Consider the following 20,552-nt stretch of genomic DNA (forward strand, 5'->3'; position numbering starts at 1 on the left):
TTTTAAGAAATTTAAGCTTTGAAAAAAAATTTCTCATAACAGACCAGACAGATATGATTGGTATGAATGAAAACTCAGAAATTAAAAAATAACGCTGGTGACCCAGTAGAGATTTCCTATTTATAGAATTATAGTGGTATCTCGTATGGAGCTATCCACATTTTCTCAGCTGATTTTCTGTTATAGCAGATGGTTGGATTTAGAAGTACAGCCTGTGGCATGGAACATTTGTATGTGTAATGCACTATGATACCATTTATTGCATTTAATAAACATAAATCCATACTGCATATTTACGGATACATATGTAGGTAGTAAAAGTATTAAAACCAAACTGGAAAGATAGGTGCCAAATTCAGGTTTTGGTTTGCTTTGGGGAGTGAGGGGAATAAGTATAAAAGAAGCAGAAAATGTGACTTCTTTAAGTGTCTTGTTTTATTTATGTATTTAATATTTATTTCCCTCATTTGCGTTGATGATTTAATTGTCAGAGCTGTTTTTCTGTTAGAACTATTCAGAACAGAATTTTTGGAAAATGTTTTTAAAATATTACTAAATTATTTAGTACCAATAATATGTTTCTTCCTGTGAATGTATAGGCTAAGTTCTTTAATATTAGCTAAAAAATGATTATTTTTCATTTATTACATCTTATTAAACTTTCATTATCACATAATCTCCAGAAATACCCAGAAGGGGGCAGCATGGATTTGTGAAAACAGGAATGTCAGGTATCTAACCTGAAAATTAGTGTTCATGCCTTCATTTGACAATATTAGCCTATCTCCTAGAGACAGGTATGATAATATGAATGGTACATGTGACTGCATGTATACTTGTGTGGCTAATGTTCACAGTCAATAAGAGCAATTAACAAATTAGGTTTTCTTCTTAATATGTTGTACTTTTATTCTGAGGAGTACTGAAAGCTTTTGCCAGAATTTCCTCTTCTCTCATGTTTTTGAATCTGGATTTTTTGTTACTAATTTAATTTGCATATTACATTTAAAAAGCAATGTCTGTAATTATAGTCTCTGAAGTCACGTAGGGTAAACTTTTTAAATACAAATTAGGCAAAAGCAGGAAGCAGAACTGACATATTTAAAATATATTATAATGTACCTAATGTTCTATGACATTCCTTTTTCCTGTAATAACATAATTCTTTTTAGATCTTGAGACCATTTTCATATGTTTTCCTGTATTCAGCACCATCTTTTTGAAATTTTTTTTTAAAAAAATACATATTTATAGACAATACAGATATTTTCTAAAGGTGGTCCAGTCATCTTTCTGTGTCACTAAGCATATTCCTACAACATCATTTCTAATGATATTCTGTAATTTATTTAATTTTTTTTTTTACAGAGCCTATGCCTCTTCTGATGTAATTAATTTTATTGGACATTTTAGAATGTTGCTTTTTAAAAATGTTTTCCTCTTATCAACGGTAGGTATGAGAATTAGTATAGCTAAATATTTTTGCAATTCCAGAATTGTTTCTTATGATAAATTCTTAAGATTAGAATTGCTGTAAGAAAGGACAGATTCTCGATAATTATCTGGGCTTGTAAGTACCTGTGTGTGGAATATATATAAGTATAGCTGTCATTCTCATTTTAAAAGCACAAACGTATTAATATACCGATACTATATTAGTTATACATTCTGATTAGTTTATATTTTTTATAATTTTATGTTTTCCAGAGTTTACTACTATCGTATACTATTATGTTCAAGATAAAAATTTTTTTCCTGCTATGAATATTATCCACGTATTCATATCATAACATACTCAGTCTTTTGTGTAGGAAGCCAAAAAAGTCAGTGCTATGCCAAGGGTCTGTCAGTAAGAGGTCCCTTTAACAGTAATGAGAAAGACTGCATCCTTATTCTGACTGTGCTGATATTATGCCAAACATTTTGAAAATTTAGAAATTCTTCTGTTTTGGTATGGTTCCTTTAGACCTCGAGTCATGTCGTTGATAGTAGAGAAGATTCCACTGGGCATGAAATTTATTTTTAGTAATGATCAGAAGTGATTTGATGCTAAACCTTGTGAATGAAGTAGTTGATTAAATTGACTTTTTATTTTGGGCTGAAGAGAAAGTATGACACAAAGACTTAATTTTTCTTGAGTAATTTGATCAGTTTTAAAATGAGTTAACATTCATTTTAAAATGGCAGAAATTGTTAGGAAAAAATGAATGACTTTTTAATAAGGTTATTATTCAGTTGGGTATTTTTGATTAGACATTCATTCAGCAAATGTCTGAGTGCCTACCATATTTCAGGTGCCTTCTAGGACCAGAGACATAATAGTGGATAAGACATAATCCCTGTTTGATAGAATTTAGTCTAATGAGGGAGCCAGACTAGCAAACAGGGAATTATAATGCGGTATGATAAATCTTATGGAAGGGGTTTTTTCAAGGCCTTTAGGGAGCACATACAAGGGGCATTTAGGAGGTCAGCTTTGGGTAGTTTTGGAAGACTTTCAGGAAGGGCAGTATCTGTGATATTTGGATATATTAATTTTGTGGGTATTTGTAAAATCATACATGGTACAGGAACAACCTGTGTTTGCAGATGCCCTTAGTCTTATGCATGTTATGTGGAGGAGTTTGGAGCACTTGATAAGTTGTCCTGACTAGTATCTGATGGATTTGTCTATAACTGATAAAGACTTGAGTTAGGCAAAAGCTGGCAAGAATTTTACATATGTACATAACTTTGAAAATAACAACCAAGAGATCAGAGTAATAGTTTTATATGTGCTGTAAGCTAGCTGTATGTGAGTGTTAGGACATTTTTCATCCTACTTAGGAAGGATGTTTGGAAGAAAAACGTTAAGATAAGAAAATATGAACTGTACTGAAAGGTAAAATATGCAAGGTATTTGTCTAAAGAAAGATTTGACAAACTAGTGATGTAAAATGAAAATGAATGATAAAAGGTTAGAAAGGAGGAATGTATACTAAAAACAACAAAAAAGTTAGGTTTTGTATGATGATTCTCTTTTTGGAGTCATTATCATGGTTCTTCTTAGTCATTGGTGAAGATTTTCAAAAGGAGTTGGAGAGGACACCCTGCTGTAGGCGTACGGAGCCCGAAATAATGGAACCACTGGTTGGTCAGGTCAGTGAGAACAGGGCCTTAGAACCAAACAGATCTGGAGTTGTGTCTTCACCTTGGGTTGCCGTTAGCTGGTTACGTGACATCTCTGAGCCCTAGGAACACTTTCTGTGACATGTTCGTTTAACATTTGAAGGTAATGCTTGGCCTATAACAAGAGCTTATGAAATTATTATTATTGTTATTACTTCTATTTTCAGTTGTTTACATCCTTATTTGGATGATAAAGACCTAAATCTGGGCAGTTTGTGCATTTGTTTTCAGTGCTCAAATGACTTTATTGTAGATACACTTTATTCTTGTATCAGGAACTACTTTTTATTTCCTTGTTTCCCAACTATGGCCAGGTGGTTTTAGAATCTGCCCAAATTAGGGGTGAGTCCCCTTTTTCTGATAGTCTACCTTTGCATCTTCTTTTCCATGAGATGGAAGTTTCAAGATACCAAGAAACGGCAACTAGATTAAAGGGTTTTACTAATTCCTTGAAAAGCATGGTCCTAAGTATTGCACCTTCCTGTTCATTGCCTGAATATTGGGGTTTTCAACTGTCTGAGAGGCCCGAGCTGTTCATTTTTTTCTGGACATTTGTGGGTAGATTACGGCCTCTGCCAGAATGACCCCAGATGATCAAGGGGGGAGTTTGACCCCATTTATTGCTCTTCTTAGGGCATAAATTATGGGATAGGCATAGTATTCTTGCCTAATGTGGACACTGAAGGTTAGGTGTCTCTGTTTTTGTTTTTGCTTTTGTTTTTTGACTCAGGGTCTTGCTTTGCTGCCCGGGCTAAAGTGCAGCTGCATCATAGCTCACTACAACCTCAAACTCCTGGGCTCGGGAGATCCTTTCTGCCTCAGCCTCCTGAGTAGCTGGGACTACAGACAGGCATGTGCCAGCACCCCTGGCCTCTCTCTGTTTTTTTTTTGACGTAGACTTAAAAAACAAACCAGAATCCTTTGAAACAAAGAGGTGCTTTTAGCGTATATGTTCTTTAATTCACCACTAAGAAAGAGATAAACAGATCCTTTCAGCATCTCCAGTTAGAATAATGGAGACTGTATCTATTAACCCATTTGTTTCCATAAGAAAGGAAAGAAAATGTATTTTGTGATTATATCAGAGGTGTGTAAATTCAATACGTATTTCTTGTAAGGAGATAGGTGTGATTGGGATAAATAAGTTAAGGCCAAATAGGCAGATTAAAAAAATTACTAGGTCGATATATGGTACCATTCACATTTTAAGTTGAGGAGTCAGAAAGTGGAAGGACAGGACCAATGGACAGCCCCAGAAGTTGTAATTCAGTGTGCTCTGATAACGGAGGTCCTTTGTTCCAGAAGGTATATTCCCTAAATGTGTGCAGTCCACGGTTTGTTGGGCTGAGCACATAACTGGGGATAGCTGATTGGTGGGCAGAGGGTGGAAGAGGGCAACACTTTTGAGTTCCTTAAAAAACTGTAGAATATTTTTAGAATCTGCAGATTCAACTGTCTCTAAAACCCGTAAATACATAAGTGAAATTAAAGAAAGCATTTTAATATTTTAAAGGCATGAAGTAAAAAGTAATGAAGAAAATTTAATAGGAATAAAGTATAAGAAAATATTCAGGGAACAGTGGAAGGTGGTCATTGAGTTGTTGGACTGAATACTTTTATTAATATTTATTCATGAATTGTTAAAAGTGCTGTAAACTTTGTTAATGTAATTTAAGGTTAACATGAGTGATGATGATTATGCAGGCAGAACTAACTATTCAGATTGAATTAAAGCAGAGGTATTAATATGAGAAGAAAATACTGAAAAGCAGAAACTAATGTACTTAAAGAATTACGATGGTTTTCATATTTTATGGTAGATACCTAAAACATTGGGAACACTTAAAAACCCTTTCAGAAAATAAATACAATTATATTCTAAACGATAGAATCTATGGTATATAATTGCATAATAATAATAATAGTGGAGATATTATCTATTATCTTTTGTATTCATGTTGGTCACTGTGCTAATTTATTTGGGTACATTGTTTCATTTAATTTACACAGCAATTCTATGAGGAGTGTTATTGCTGTTAATCACATTATCCAGAGAATTGAGGCTCAGAGAGGTTAAATAACTCATCTAAGTCACACAGTTAGAAAGTGACGGAGCTGGAATTTGATCCAAAGTAGTCTGAACTTATCCACTATGCATACTTCCTCCTAGCAGATTTAATAGTCTGTTTAGAAGTAATTGCATTTCTCCAAGTTTTGACATTTTTCATTATTAATTTACATAAAGTAAGTGTGATTTTGATGCATACTTAAAATGTTCAATAAATTAGAGATTTAAGGTTGTGTTTTATTTTGTACAACAAAACACAGCCATTATTTTGAATTTTTATATTTCTGATTTTTTTATGTAACTGCACATTGCTGAGTTTTTGATTTTTGATTATCCAAATTTGGGGTTTTTGAGTTTGTTTCCTTTTGTCTTCTTTTACATGTAACACATTACTTGCTCTTTAAAAATGTATAATGTTAATTCCAATTTGATTAATGTGTAATAATTGTTAAAATTTTTGAAAGTAGAGGTAACTAAGAAGGTAAAAGGTCACCTGTTATCTTTCTTCATTTAAGAGAACCTTAATTAATATATTTTGATATATTTTCCTCCAGCCTTTTAAATTGCATTTATTATATACTTGTGATTATACTGTAGTTAAAGTTATCTGTGTGTATTGCATCTTCATTTACTATTATAACAAATATTTTTCCAAGTTTTTAGATATATTAATGAAAGTAATTTTTAATGATTATACACCATTACATTGTGTGAGCATACCGTATTTACTTAGCAATTCTCCTACCTTGAATATTTAATTATTCCCGATTTCCTCTATTGTAAATAATGCAGTATTGAATCTCTTTGTACATAAAAATTTTCATTTGGGATTATTTTCTTTGGATAGATTCCATGATTTTTTAATATTAGAACTTCAGAGTTTTCCTGTCATATATTATTAACATTTTTAAGGCTGCTGAAGTATATTATCAAATTATTTTCTAACTTTAGTGCCTATTTCATTGCCCCTTGCCAGCACAAATATTGTTATTTACTTCCATGCTTCTGTTGCCACATCTGTAAATTGGAAATAATAATATTTACTTCAAAGAGGAGTTGTGAGACAGTAATAAATTACTGCCAAGCATTTAGAATATTATTTCGTAAAAAGTTAGAACCCAATAAAATGTTGGCTATTTGGTATTGTAATTTTTAGAATCTTTGGCTAAGTTGACAGGTGAAAATAGTTATCTTAATGTCTGAATTTACTTATCTCTGATTACTGGAGATACTGAAATTTTTCTATGACGATTTTAGTGAATTTTTTTTTTAAAGACAGATTTCTTCTCGTCTTTTGCTCTTTTTTATTTTTCTCTTGGGAATATTAGTGTTTGTATGAGTTCTAAACTAAAATATTAAGCGTACGTGGCTTCTGTTATTGTTGGAATTTTCTTCTGGCTTATTATTTACTTTTGAAATGTTTTTAACCTACAGATATTTTTTTTTTTTTTATGTAATCCAGTTTATCTTTTTTCTGTCTAACTTCTTTCATATTTTTGAAGCTTGAAATCTTAATGCACCCAGAAGTTTGGTAAGACTTGATTAAAAACAATGGCTGTTATAAAAATAAACATAAAATACTTTATTTGAAATTTATTCATGTTTGTGGGGTAAGATACGGATAAAAATTATCTGTTCTTCCCTAAGCTAACAAATTATTGCAATGTCATTGTTTTAAAGAAATCCTTTTTCTCTGATAGGCAATATCTTCTTAATCCTTTATTAAATTTTTCATATTTATTTGCTGTTTTACTCATAAGGAAGCAGTTGAAGAAAGAATTCTAATTAGCCCACTATTTCTTCATTTTTACGTTTTGTATACAGTAAATAAAATGTTAAAACTAATTCCTAGAAGTGTTATTGTTCAGATAGAATGCAATTAACCAATTAGTTGGTTAATCAGTGTTTTGGTTGGACCACATGGTCTTATTTTCTAAAATAACTATTAAAGAAACAGCCCTCTACTCTTTTTTTCTACTTTTTTTTTTTAGGAAGGATGAATTTCTGAAACTTTTTTTTAAATCTAGTTTTGTGAAAGTGTAGAAATGAAATTAACATTTAATTTCGTAGGATTTGTTTTCCCCTTCAGGTAGAATGTTAAAAAGTGATAAATGATGCATCTTAACTCTACATTTATGTTCCATAGAAAGAGTTCTGGGAAGTACGAGATATAGTGATTAAGAGAATAGTGGGATTGATTTATGAGAGAAAGAAGCTGGTCATTTATAGCTTGTCTAATGATGGGCATATTTAAAAGGAGAGACAATAGACAATAGAGTGTTCAAATATTTAGAGACTATTTAGACAAAGGGAAAAATTGTTTTGGGCAAATAAGAGATTACTCCTGAAATGATGTGAAGAAAAACAGTAATTTAGTTGAGAAAACAAATTAGCTAACGTAGAAAATAAAAAATACGTATTATTTGCATTGGGAACTGTTAGAAAGTAGAGTCATCTCCCCAGAGAGCTAGTAGATGGGCTAAACTAGCTGTCTCTAATTTCTGTAATTCATGGCAGATGCTTAGAACAGGTTACATAAGAGGTTTCTGGGAATGGTTTAAAATGAAGTCTTGTAAAATGCGTAAGGTCAGACTGGATGACCTAGGTGGTATATTCTGACTCTATCAGATTCTGTGATAGCTTGTGGCATTCTGCTGTTCAGCACTAATGTACCGTGAGGATTATTTACTGGCAAATTCAGTGAGCCTTTATTTGGTTTAGAATCAGATTTCTTTGAAAAATAATAATTGACCTAGGAATATACTTGTTTGGGCCCAGTATCTTTCTCCCTTTCCTTGCCCCAGTTATCTTAATTTTTTCATCAAATAAAAACAGAGTTTTTACTTGCTTAAATATTCTGTTGCTTACTTTACTTTTAATTGATATTTGATATCACCGGTGCATATTGCTTCTAGGGCATAATTAGTACCGTGTTTGGAGCATGAATTTGAATAATTTTCACCTGTACAGTACTAGCCAAGTTGATGGTATGCTCCTTCCATGCTGCACAAGTTCTGTTCCACAACAATAAAAATTTTTAAATGGAATTTGTTTGTACTCTTTAAGTCAGTTGATAGCAGTGGTTACTGAAGTGGAATATGTGAGTCAGTCAATTGGGGTATGGGAAGAAAATATTAGAACTTTTATTTATTCACTTCTTTTATGAAGAAATTGAGCATTATGAACATTTACTATAAGGAGGGACACTGGTGCCCTCACTGGTTTCACACATCAGATGGGCATGTATTGCCTGGGGCAAGAGTGGACATGCCTCAAGCAGGGTGCCAGAGTTGCTTTCACCCCCTATGCTTTCAGTTAAAATGTGTTTGTTTGCTTTTGCAGATTATATTGTATAGTTCTAAATGTAGCTCTCACAAAATGGGCAGAGAAAATATGGATGAAGATATTTCTAATGAAAGATAAATATTTGTTCATCATCCACATTATGAGTTTCAATGACTGTTGTTCAATCTGGCAGGAGGGCAGCCAAAAAATTCATAATTATATAAAATATGTATTCACATACACTATCATCAACAATGAAACCTTCCTAAGGATATATATTGTGCCTTGAGGTATTGACTGATCTAACATGAAGGTACTACCATTAGTGAGGCATTTAAGAAAATGTTTCATTTCATCTTAAATTTATTTATTTAAACTTTGAGTCATCTTCTTAACATACACGTGTTTGTGCATGTTTTACAATGTACATGATTGGCACAGAAGTACGTATATCTAATTTATAAATATAAATATGTTGAGAACACATTCCAAAATTTTTTAAATGAATGGATGTGTGATCAAAAAAGTTTGGAGCATAGATGCTTTTCAAAGAAGTTTAGTTCAGGATATGAGGTTTACCTTTTTAATTGTTGTATTTTTAATTATACAGTTTAAATGTTTTATACATTATCTTGTTATAATACCCTTGTGTTCAATTATGTTTAGGTGACTTTTCCAGGTTGAAATGGAAAAAAGTGAAGTAGAATAGAATTAATCAAATTATAGAATTAGTCATTGTAAGTGAAGTGGGTGTTCAGTAACCCAGATCTCTAGAATTAATAATAAAGGAATTGTGCTAATTCAACTCATTTGGAGGAAGCTGGGTCTAAAAAGAAGAAATAGGAGTTATAAAATATTCTTTAAGAAGTGCTTCTTTAATAATTTTGAGGACAGATAAGAGGAAACCAAGTTAATTGTGTTTAGCAAATCTTTTAAGTGCTTTCATTTAACGAATAGGTGAGAATTATTTATCATTACTCTTTTCATTGTTTGAATTAAAATTAATACCAAAGTGGCACTCAAATGGTCTTTTTTCCTTTTACATTTAAATAGGCTAGACATTTGCTTTGTTTATGCCATTAATTTGTTTTCACACAGGCTGCAAAGGTAACCATCAACTCAGAATTAATTAGTAGAATAAAAATTAATGAGGTTTTACTGTATTGGGCCATTTCCACTTTAGGCCAGTTTTCTTTATATGAGTTGGATGAGCATTTTTTGAAAGAAGAAAAATTAGATTTATTTTAATCTATATTTAAAAAGCAGAGAACCATCTTTTCTTGTGAGTTAAGTACCTCTAATAACTATGCTTTCTTGGGCTTAGTAATATTGATTTTTTTTGTTTTCATTCTTGATTATTTTGGTTATTTCCAGTCTGTTTCTTATTACAGTAAAGCTAAAGTTAACTCTTCAGATACTTATTATCATTTACAGGGATGGTATATAATTTTTATTTTGGACCAAACATTGTATTGTAGGTGGAGCATGTCATTTGCCAGTTTTCATTATTATTGCACCATGTGAAAGAGGAATAAAACTGTTTTTTAAAACATTTAGGTAAATATATGTGTTTGAAGAAAACACTTTAAGTGGAAATGAAAAGCTAGAATTTTTGGAGTTAAAGATCTTTTTTTTTTTTTTTAACCTTCAGAAAATTGCATCTCAATCTACTTTTTAAAGCAGATCCTATGCTATTATTTGTTTTTTATGTTCTTTATTTTGCTATATAAGAATAATAACATAATGTAGAGCTTTTAAGTGTTCTTATGAAGATGGATTGCATTTTCTTGTATTTTCGAAATGATCTGCTTGCATATCCATGGGGAGGGTGAAAGTTCTGACAGTGAAACTTCTCAGGAAGAGTTGATAATGGCCAAGATCAAGTTGTTTATAGGAAGGGGAAAGCTTTTTTTGTTTGTTCGCTTAATGGCTGTAGTCCTCTCTCTGCTAAATTATAAACTACAGTAAGGAGATATTTGACCGAGAGAGAGAGAGAGAGAGAGAGAGAGAGAGAGAGAGAGAGAGAACGCAAGTGCGTGCATAGCTCCGTGGTTGTCAGTAGCTTTGTATCACCTCAAATACTGAGATCTCCAATAGATCATAATTTTGGGAACACCTAACATAGTAAAGAATATTGGCAAAACTTCATATTGAGTCATACTTCATTTTTTTCTGCTTTTTGAAAGGGAGTAATTAGAGTGTATGTGAACATTAATGAAATGACTTTGGACTTGGGGACTAGCAAATACAGTGGTCCCCAACCTTTTTGACTCCAGGGATCGGTGTCAAAGACACCGAAGACAATTTTTCCCTGGACCAGCGGGGGCATTAGAGTGGGGTGGGAGGGGGAGGGAGGGGTGGGTGTGTGTGTGTGTGTGTGTGTGTGTGTGTGTGTGTGCGTGCGTGCGTGCGTGCAGGGGTTGGGGGGTGATGCGAGCTCGGGAGGCAATGAGTGGCCTGTTCCTAACAGGCCATGGACCAGTACGTGGCCAGGGGTTGGGGACCACAGAGCAAGTAGGCCAGTTAGGTGTGTGGCACTAATTAAGGATTAGCTCTTTTTAAAGAAGAGTTTGGAGAGCTCATGAGTTGAAGTAGCAGAATCAAGAGTAGTGATGGATGTATAAATACTGTGGCTGACCAGTGCCTGATGAAAATATGTGAATAGATTAAAAGGAATGGTGTTTAGGAATCATTCTTCTTAGTTATTCACATCCATAGAAAAAGATCGCTGTTTCTCTGATGAGAGACGTAGATAAAATGACTACGTTTTGGTAGATTGATGTGGCAAAATATAAAATTGTTCTAACCAGTAATGTAGCAACCATCCCTTTTTATAAAATGAATAATGGATATATTTGACAAGTTAGTACTAATGATAATCTGTAGAAATGCAAAGCATCCATTCTATTAAACTATCTATTGTTTTAAGTTAGCAATGTATTCCTGGTGCAATTGATAAATATGTACTGTGAAATAATTCAAAATAAAGACCTCATGGGTGTGTGTGTATATATATTTATATATATTTGTGTGCATGTATATATATTTACCCAGTTTTATTCTAACATTCCTAAATGTAAATGTTTTTAATAGTTTGCCACTTCGTTTTGATTTATTCATTCATTATAAAACTAATTTTTCTGTCCCAGAAGTCAACTGCCCCTTGGTTCTTAATATGTCTTTTTAAAGAAAGAAATCACCTTTCCTGATAGGTTTAAATTGAATGCTTACCAGGAAAATGAGATAAATAAGCTTAAAAAATGCTTTAGAAAATTCTATGTAATGTTTTCATAAAGGTTTATAACACGATTTTTCTGAACTTAGTTTTCTTAAACCTTAAAATTACTAAACACCTGCTATGCTGATGATAGTGTTTAAATTATTATTAATATAACACAAAAAGTACAAATAAAGCTAACACAGAATAAAACATGAATTTAAAAACAAAGTAGTCAAATCTTGCTATTATTTTTGTTTTGTTAATGCCCTGCTTCATTCAAACATTGATTTTAGGTTGTTTACAAAAATAAACATTATCCACTAAGATAAAAATAGAGCTAAATCATGGTGAAGAGAAAATGAAAGAAGAAAGCAAATGAGACCACTGAGAGTCCACATTCAGATATGGATTCTCAAGATCCTGCACTGTTATAAATAGAAAATTCAGTCCTGAGTTTCTTAGCAGCCAAAATGTGAAAGGAACCAGTTACAGCAGCTTTCCCCAAAGTGTGTTCCTCTGAAACTAGGTCTAATACGATTATCACGATCAAACAAATTTAGAGATGAATGATGTTGGATCCTCTTGTAGAGATAATTATGATCACAACATTATAAGTGTTCTTGGAAGTTCTATGATTAAAAACAACAACTACTTAGCATCTGTGTTGCTCATGCACGTTTGGCCACCACACTCTCCCCCTTTTTCTTTCACCTAATACCTATCAACACTTCCCATGTGGGGAATCAGTGAGATATTGATCTTTAGTTAAAAGTGGTCTGTTTGCTTAGGAGAAGGCCAGAAGGGTGAGGATTGACAGGTTTCTATTTTCGATCCCATAGAAGGAAAAGTATATATGTAGTGCAGTGGGCCTCATCATCAATAAATAGCCACAGTATTTATTGCAGATGGCTGTTTTCATATGGTTTCCCCCAGTATGACTGGAAAGCATAATCTAGTAAGTCACTAAAAAGTTAAATTTTAAATTGCATACAAAATGTCTTACAAAAATTTAAAAACTTTAATTTTTAATTTTGTAGGTTGTGGATTCTGTTGCTAGTGAAAATCTTTACTGTATTTGATTATTTATATTCTATCTTTTTCTAAAAAGGAATTAATTGAAGGGAAAAATCTAGAGATGAGCAGAAAATACATAGCAGAATGTTTAATTGGCTATTGTTTGGTTAGTTGAGGTGATGCACCTGCTGACGCTATAGACAGAAGCTGTGAAGGAAACAGAGCTGTATATCTAGCGGTAATGCAACTAACTATCTGTGGCTCCTAAGAAATGATTATGGCAGAGGAACAGCGAGGGTATTGTTTTTGAGCAAAGGTGCAGGGACGAGCGTGGATCTAAACAACAGAGTCACAAACCGAAAGAAGCACTGCAGAAAGCAGCTCCAGCTGCAAACAAAGGGAAGTTCATAGTGTGGAAAGAGAACACCTAATAACAGATCAATTTTTTTTTCCAGCTTTGCCTGCACAGATATAGCAATCACTTTAGTAAGGTTATCTTCCAATTTGAATGGCAGATTTTCCAAGGCATCTTGTACAATCTTTAATGTAGGATCAATTTAGTATTTTTAGAAGTGTTTTGATGATTTAACTGGATGTTACGTATGATACAAAGCAACACGTTTTTCAACACCACCTAAAATTGTGGTTGGTTTTCAATGGTAGTGAATGTATAATTAATCTAGGTTTAAATTATTGAGGACAGGATCCATTTTATTCTAAATTTAATCTAAATATAATTGAGGTTTATCCTTCTTTTCAGGCAAGGGTGCAGCACTGCATCTGCTCTGTAGCCAGTGACCATTCAGTAGGACTTCTAAGTTTGCGGGAGAAAAAATGCATCATGTTGGCATCTCGTCACCTTTTCCCTATTCAAGTGATCAAATGGAGGCCTTCTGATGATTACTTGGTAGTAGGATGTTCAGACGGCTCTGTGTATGTCTGGCAAATGGATACTGGTAAGAACAAGTGAAAATCAAATGGGTATATTTGATTTTCTAGAAATTAAAAATCTTTTCTATGAGGAAAAAAGCCCTGTAATGTAAGAAGGTTACTACTTTTATTTTTAATTACTGCTTTTTCCAAACATGATACTCTTAGTTGTGGTACTTTGCCAAGTAGAATAGTTCACCAACCTTTAAAGACATATAATTGAAGGCAATATACAGATGAGGACAGACACACAGACGACAAAGATAAGTGATTTCTGTATAATTCATGAAATGTGAGCAAGAGGAAGAAACATTTTGTCTTAGATTCAGGAACAGTGGGATGCATAAAACCCTCTTTTCTTTGAACAGCAGAAAAGCAATGGTGGGCAGTTAATTGTAGGAGGTAATTGAAGTGAAGGTTTCAAGTTCTAGAGAGAACACTTTAAAATTTCACATTTCAGAAATTTTATGTATGGGGGTGTGCAATGTAGGGCAAGTAATGCTTAGCTTAAAAACACAGGCAATGATGATATAACACAGACTGCCATGGTTTTCTGAGGAAACCTTTAAGTACATAACTAAATGTTCATTAGTTTAGGCTTCGGGGAAATATATTCTATTCCACTATTACAGTCTTCGGTAATCTTCTATCAATGATTAAAACTTTTCTTTAGATTCCTAGTTGTCCTGTATAATATTTCTACTATGTTTCTTCATCTTTGTTTTAAATAGTCTTTTTTGATGTCAGACTGTACACATATCTCTGCTTGCACAGTTGGGCAATAGGGAATTCTCATAAGCCTTTTTGGAATAAGCAGCCATAATCTTTAGTAATGTTTTATTTATTGTCCTCATTTAAACTGGTAGTGCATAGGCAATCTTGACAAGAAGCAGCATTCTTGAAGTCTGTCAAACTTCTTTGCCTTTGCACTTAACTGTTCTTTCTCTTATCTGGTTGTAAAAGAGATTCATACTCTGTCAAATTTTAAAAGCACAAGAGCATTAGATGAGAAGAAGGATGAACCCAAATCCCATTGCTCAGTGGTAAATGTTAACATTTTTGGCATGTTTCTTTCCAGTCTGTGTCTGAGCATTTTAAAAAACAGGATTGCTATCATGCTATATATATAATTTTATATCTTCCTTTTGTATTACTTTATGTTATATCTTATCTGCTGAATAGCACAGCCTTGTGTTTGCCTATTTGCTCCTCCTCACAAAGTAAATACACAGAGTTTGTCTTCAGCTGTGGAGTCATACTTCTTTGAATTGAGGATCGACGGCTTGCTATCACTGTGCCTGTCCCGAGTCACTAGATTTTTGTCCCTCAATTTCCTCATTTGCAAAATTAGGATGATAATATTTCCTATCTTACAGTGTTGATGAGAGAATAAAATGAGATAATATTTCCCTGATATGTGGTTAACAGAATTTAAGTGTATATACACATATGTATATGTGTGTGTACTTGTACATTTGTATGTGTGTGTAATTACTATTGTTATTAAAGAAACATGCTGCTTAACATTACTTTATTGAACTTGGGAGTATGATTTTTACCTACATTTATAGACAGTTTCTTTGGGAATTAGTATTAAAGAAAGTTCTTTTAGCAACAATGACATTTGTAAAACATTGTATTAAAATATTATGAATATTAAGTTGATATATCTTAAATAGAAAAGTATAGTAAACTTGTCTAAGACTTGTTTAAATATGATGAATATAGTATCATTTTTCTAAATTTTTTTAATATTTAAATATAGGATACTTGAATATTTCACATACTTTCAATGTATTTATAAAGAATATAGAATGAAATATGAAATTATTTCCAAATGAGGCCTTACTGAAAAACACAGTTACTTTTCCAATAATTATTATACAAGAAAATGACAAATAGGCCCTAACTACAGGGGTATTGGAGGGTGTTATTCTTATAATCACTTTAGTATAATTAAGCTCAATTTAGATTAAACACAGTATGTAATATTGAAATTTTACAAATTACCTTCTAAGGATTTGGGTAAACAATCAGTCAATATGACATTCTGAAATCAAGATAAATACTATAGAGAAACTGAATTTATTTTGGATTTCAACCATAATAGGAGGTATACATTTTTTTTCTCCTTGCTGTTCAGGCTGTAGCTAGTGATACAAAGGTCTCTGGGGAGTCAGTAAGGTGCATCCTGAAGGTATTGACATTATTTATTTATTAAATTTATTTATTTATTAAATAAATAAAAAATGAAGCTAGATAAATTGCATTCGGCCAGGGTTTGATGTATGAAATGTATTTAAACTCTGAGGAGATACTTGATCCCTCTTCTTAGTGTTTTGAGAATGTATTTTTTACAAATGAAGCCATATTACACTAGCCCTGCTCTTCATATTGGGCAATTTTCTGTTTGTTGTTTCAAGTTATACTGATGTTTGTAGCTTAAAAAATACTTAAAATGTCTTTCCTTTATACATTTGTGCAGTACTTTCTTTTAGGTTTTTTTCCCCCTTCACATGGATAGTTTGTGTTTTCAGTGTATATTTCCGAATGAAATGAAGTTGAAGCTGGTAATATAAAATTTAGAGAACTAGAGGTCCAAAATCTATTGTTCTTTTATTTTGACATCCTTATTACATGCAATAGCAATTTAATAGTGATGTAGAGGCCATGAAAATTATTCTTTCATGTCTCTATATAGTTAGAAAATTAGTCAAACACTGAGAACAAGAGTTGGCCAGATGAACTTCCCGACTCCTTCTTAATGAACTTATTGAAGTGGGGACACTGACCTGGGTGGTGGCTGCTTCTACATGGAGCTGTTTATGTGCTTCAGGGACCAATTGTCTCATTCTTCACATCTGATATTCCCAGTAAGTGAGTGGTGTCATTCCCACAGGCCTTTGACAAGGTCAGAATCCTGTTTGGGAAACAGGCATGCTTAAAGTAATGACTGATGTTACAAAATGTTCTTCTTATCTAACCATTACCAGAGCGTAAACAACGTTCTTATGTGCCCCTTTGCTGTGTAACAAAAGTGATTCCCACGTCATATTTCCATTCCTGTAGATATAATTGTTAGGTCTTCTTGGACAAATGCAGGTACCAGTAATGCTTCACAAATATTATTAGAAATTAGTGTATGAAGTCTTTTCAGTTTACTTTGTTCTGTTACTTTTTTTCTTTAGATTTATTTTCTGCCCTCCAAGTTTTCCAGTATTTCTGTTTTTGCATATGCTTCATGAAATATGTATTTGAGTCATCTTTTTGAACTTAAGTATCTAATAAAATATAGCAGAGAGTTATATGAATTAATGTATAATTTATATGTCTGTTGAAAAACATACATAAAGCATGGATAACCAAAAATGTATGTTGGGGCTCAGATATTCATACAAGTAAAGTATTATTGACTATGTTATTTTTCCTTAAGACTAATTTTTAAAAAAATTTTTATGCCTTTATTTTGATGTATTTAAATTAATGTTTTTGTTTTGTTACTAAAATTGCTGATGAGAATTGGGAGATAGTGCTGTAGTTAGTCTTTTGCTATTAGTGGAAGATTTTCGTAGCAAGTATTTTCTTCACATATTTAACTCTTTGCTAGCAGTGTTTGATACAGTGGAGATTTGATTTTACATTTCTATTTCATAATATATTACCATTACATCATCAGCTTTTCTATATCTTGTACATGTTTGCTTTTCATTCTATTACAAAACATGATATAGGACGGAGAAGACACAGAAAATGAACAGGTTAAGAAAAAAAAGGTACTTGATTAAAACCTTGGTAAAACCAAGTATAATCAGAGAGTTTCTTTTTTCTCTTTTGACAACTGACTCTAGAATATGAAATCTTACATGTAGACCTATGTAGTTACCATTTCTGTTGCTTCTCACTTTGAAGGAAGAGGTTGTTAGAGTGGAGATACGACTGTGCTCACTGCTCCCTCTTCCCACAGCCCTGCCATGCAGTTAATCACTAAGTCTTTCCATCAGGTCTAACTCACCTCTTTTTTTTTTTCTTTTTTTCAGTGTACCATTCTAATTTATAGCATATAGTCTCATACCTAAGCTTTTGTTATTGGGTATTCTGCCTACGCTTTCTACCTTTTAATCCATCCTGTACTCTGCTGGGTAACTAATCTTAGGAAACAAAACAACAGCAGCACCTGGTTCATGTTACTATCCTAATGAATAAACCATAAACAATTTTAGTTCATGAAGTCTTCAAGACAAGGTCTTTTACAATGTGGTACCTGCCTACCTTTCCATCTTTACCTCTTACTATTCTTTTACACAGATCCGTTGCTCTAGTCAAGAATAATGGGGTCACTCATAACTACTACTTATTGCTTGTATCATCCATATTGTTCTCATGGTTATCACTCACTTGGAACATTATTTTCTTTCTATTTTTTTTTTTTTTTTTGGTTTTTGTTGTTTAAACAGTCTATTATATTTTAAGGAAATTTGAATAATAACAATGAAATCTTACATATTTACCTATGTAGTTACCATTTTCTTTGCTCTTTATTGCTTTGTATAAATGCAGATTTCTGTCTGCAATCATTTTCCTTTTGTCTAAAATTTAGTTCATCTTGTAGTATAGATCCATAGGTGATAAATTTCTTTCACCTTTTGCATATCTGAAAGAACTCTTTATTTCATTTTTATTTTTAAAAGATATTTTCTCTGGGTATATAATTATAGATCAACAGTTTTTTTTTTTTCTTTTTTCTTTCAGTACTCCACTGTCTTCTGACTTGCATTGTTTCCAGTGAGAAATCTGCCATTATCTTTAACTTTCTTCTATATATGATGTCTGTTTTCTCTGGCTGCTTTTAAAATTTTTTCTTTATTACTGGTTTTGAGCAATTTGTAGTTTACTTCATATTTCTTGTGCTTGAGGTTTGTTATAATTCTTGGATCTGTGAGTGTATAGTTTTCATCAAATTTGGAAAACTTATGGTCATAATTTATTCAAATATATTTTCTGTCCTCCATTCTCTTTATTTATTTTTGGAGACTCAATTATGTCATTTAGGCCATTTGAAGTTGTTCTACAACTCACTGGTCTTGTCATTTTTAAAAATTATTTTTCGGCCGGGCGCGGTGGCTCACGCCTGTAATTGTAGCACTCTGGGAGGCCGAGGCAGGTGGATTGTTTGAGCTCAGGAGTTTGAGACCAGCCTGAGCAAAAGCGAGACCCTATCTCTACTAAAAAAAATAGAAAGAAATTATCTGGACAACTAAAAATATATAGAAAAAAGTAGCCGGGCATGGTGGCGCACGCCTGTAGTCCCAGCTGCTCAGGAGGCTGAGGGAGTAGGATCGCTTGAGCCCAGGAGTTTGAGGTTGCTGTGAGCTAGGCTAACGCCAGGGCACTCACTCTAGCCAGGACAACAGAGCGAGACTCTGTCTCAAAAACAAACAAACAAACAAAAATTATTTTTCTTTGTTCCTTTTATATAATTTTTATTGCCGTGTCTTCAAGTTTATTGATCTATTCTTCTACAATGTCTAATCTGTTATTACCATCTAGTGTATTTTTCATCTAAAATATTGTAGTTTTCATTTCTAAAAGTTTGATTTTGGTGTTTTAATATCTTTCATGTCTCTATGTAAACTTTTTGAACATTTAGAATACAATTATAATAACTTTAAGTGCCCTTGTCTTCTAATTTTAATATCTCTGTCAGTTCTGGGTTGGTTGTTATTGATTTGGTTTTTTCCCACGTTATAGGTCATATTTTTCTTCTTTCTTTCTTTTCTTCCTTTCTTTCTTTCCTTTCTTTTCTTTTTTCTTAAGCCTGGTAATTTTTGATTAGATACCAGATGTGAATTTTGTTGAGTGTTGGATATTTTTGTATTCCCGTAAATCTTTTTGAGCTTTGCTATGGGACACAGTTAAATTACTTGGAAACAGTTAGATCCTTTCAGATCTTGTCTTTAAGACTTGTTAGGCAGGCTGGAACAGTGTTAAGTCTGGAGCTAATTATTATCTATTCTTAAGGCAAGACCTTCCTGAGTACTCTATCCAATCCCTCATGAAATATGAGGTTTCTGGCTGGTCAGATCAAGTACTATTCAGGGCCCTGTCTGAGCACTGGGTACTGTAGCCACCCATGATTCTTTGCTGGGCTCTGGGGAGTTTCCTTATAATCACACACTAATTAGTACTCTGCCAAATATGTAAGGAGGACCTTCTGCGGGTCTGTGTGTAGCTTTCTTTACTCTGGTACTCTATCTTGCAAACTCTAGCTGCCTTGGTCTTGCTGGATGCTCAGCTCTCTGTCTTCAACTTAGGGAATCTCTTAGGCTCTACCTAAGCTCCCTCTCCTTGTGCCATGATGTGAAGACTCTCTTGCAAAGTAGTGAGCTAAAGCAATAATAGGGACTCACCTTGTTTTTCTTCTTTCAGGGATCACTGTCCTTAATTGACCAATGCCTATTGTTGGAAAGCGTTGTTTCATATGTTGTATGTATTTTTTTTCCCAATTGTTTCAGGTAGAAGGGTACATTCAGTGCCTGTTACTGTATCTTGGATATAAGCAGAAGTCCTTTCTGCCTATTTGAATTTTAAAAATCTTTAAATATTCAGGCAGAAGCCACTCTCTCCCTGATGTTTTAAAAAAAATAGGTTTCAGTTGGGAATGGCATTTTTTTTTCTCTTGAACCTCTTTATTGTTTCTTCTTGGCTTGTGTTGATTATCTTTAATGTGCAAACGTTTTGTCCCCCTCTCATGGAATATAAATTTTTCTACCCCAAGAAATAAATTAATATTGATATATTACTATCATTTAATTTTAAGATTTCATTCAAATTTTTCCAGTAGTTTCATTAAAGTCTTTTATTGCAAAA

At 32.9% G+C, this 20,552-nt stretch overlaps 1 protein-coding gene across 1 annotated transcript in view; it reads left to right on the forward strand.

Moving 5' to 3' along the window:
- The window catches only part of WDR7 (WD repeat domain 7), a 312,258-nt gene that overhangs the window by 38,409 nt on the left and 253,297 nt on the right, over nt 1-20,552 (forward strand). Inside the window, exon 13 of the mRNA XM_012651797.1 lies at nt 13,516-13,711. Within this exon, the coding sequence (XP_012507251.1) occupies nt 13,516-13,711 (196 nt within the window). The remainder of the gene's footprint in view (nt 1-13,515; nt 13,712-20,552) is intronic.

The sequence above is a fragment of the Propithecus coquereli genome, unplaced genomic scaffold (assembly GCF_000956105.1).
Source record: "Propithecus coquereli isolate 6110/MARCELLA unplaced genomic scaffold, Pcoq_1.0 Scaffold37, whole genome shotgun sequence".
In the NCBI taxonomy this organism is placed as follows: domain Eukaryota; kingdom Metazoa; phylum Chordata; class Mammalia; order Primates; family Indriidae; genus Propithecus; species Propithecus coquereli.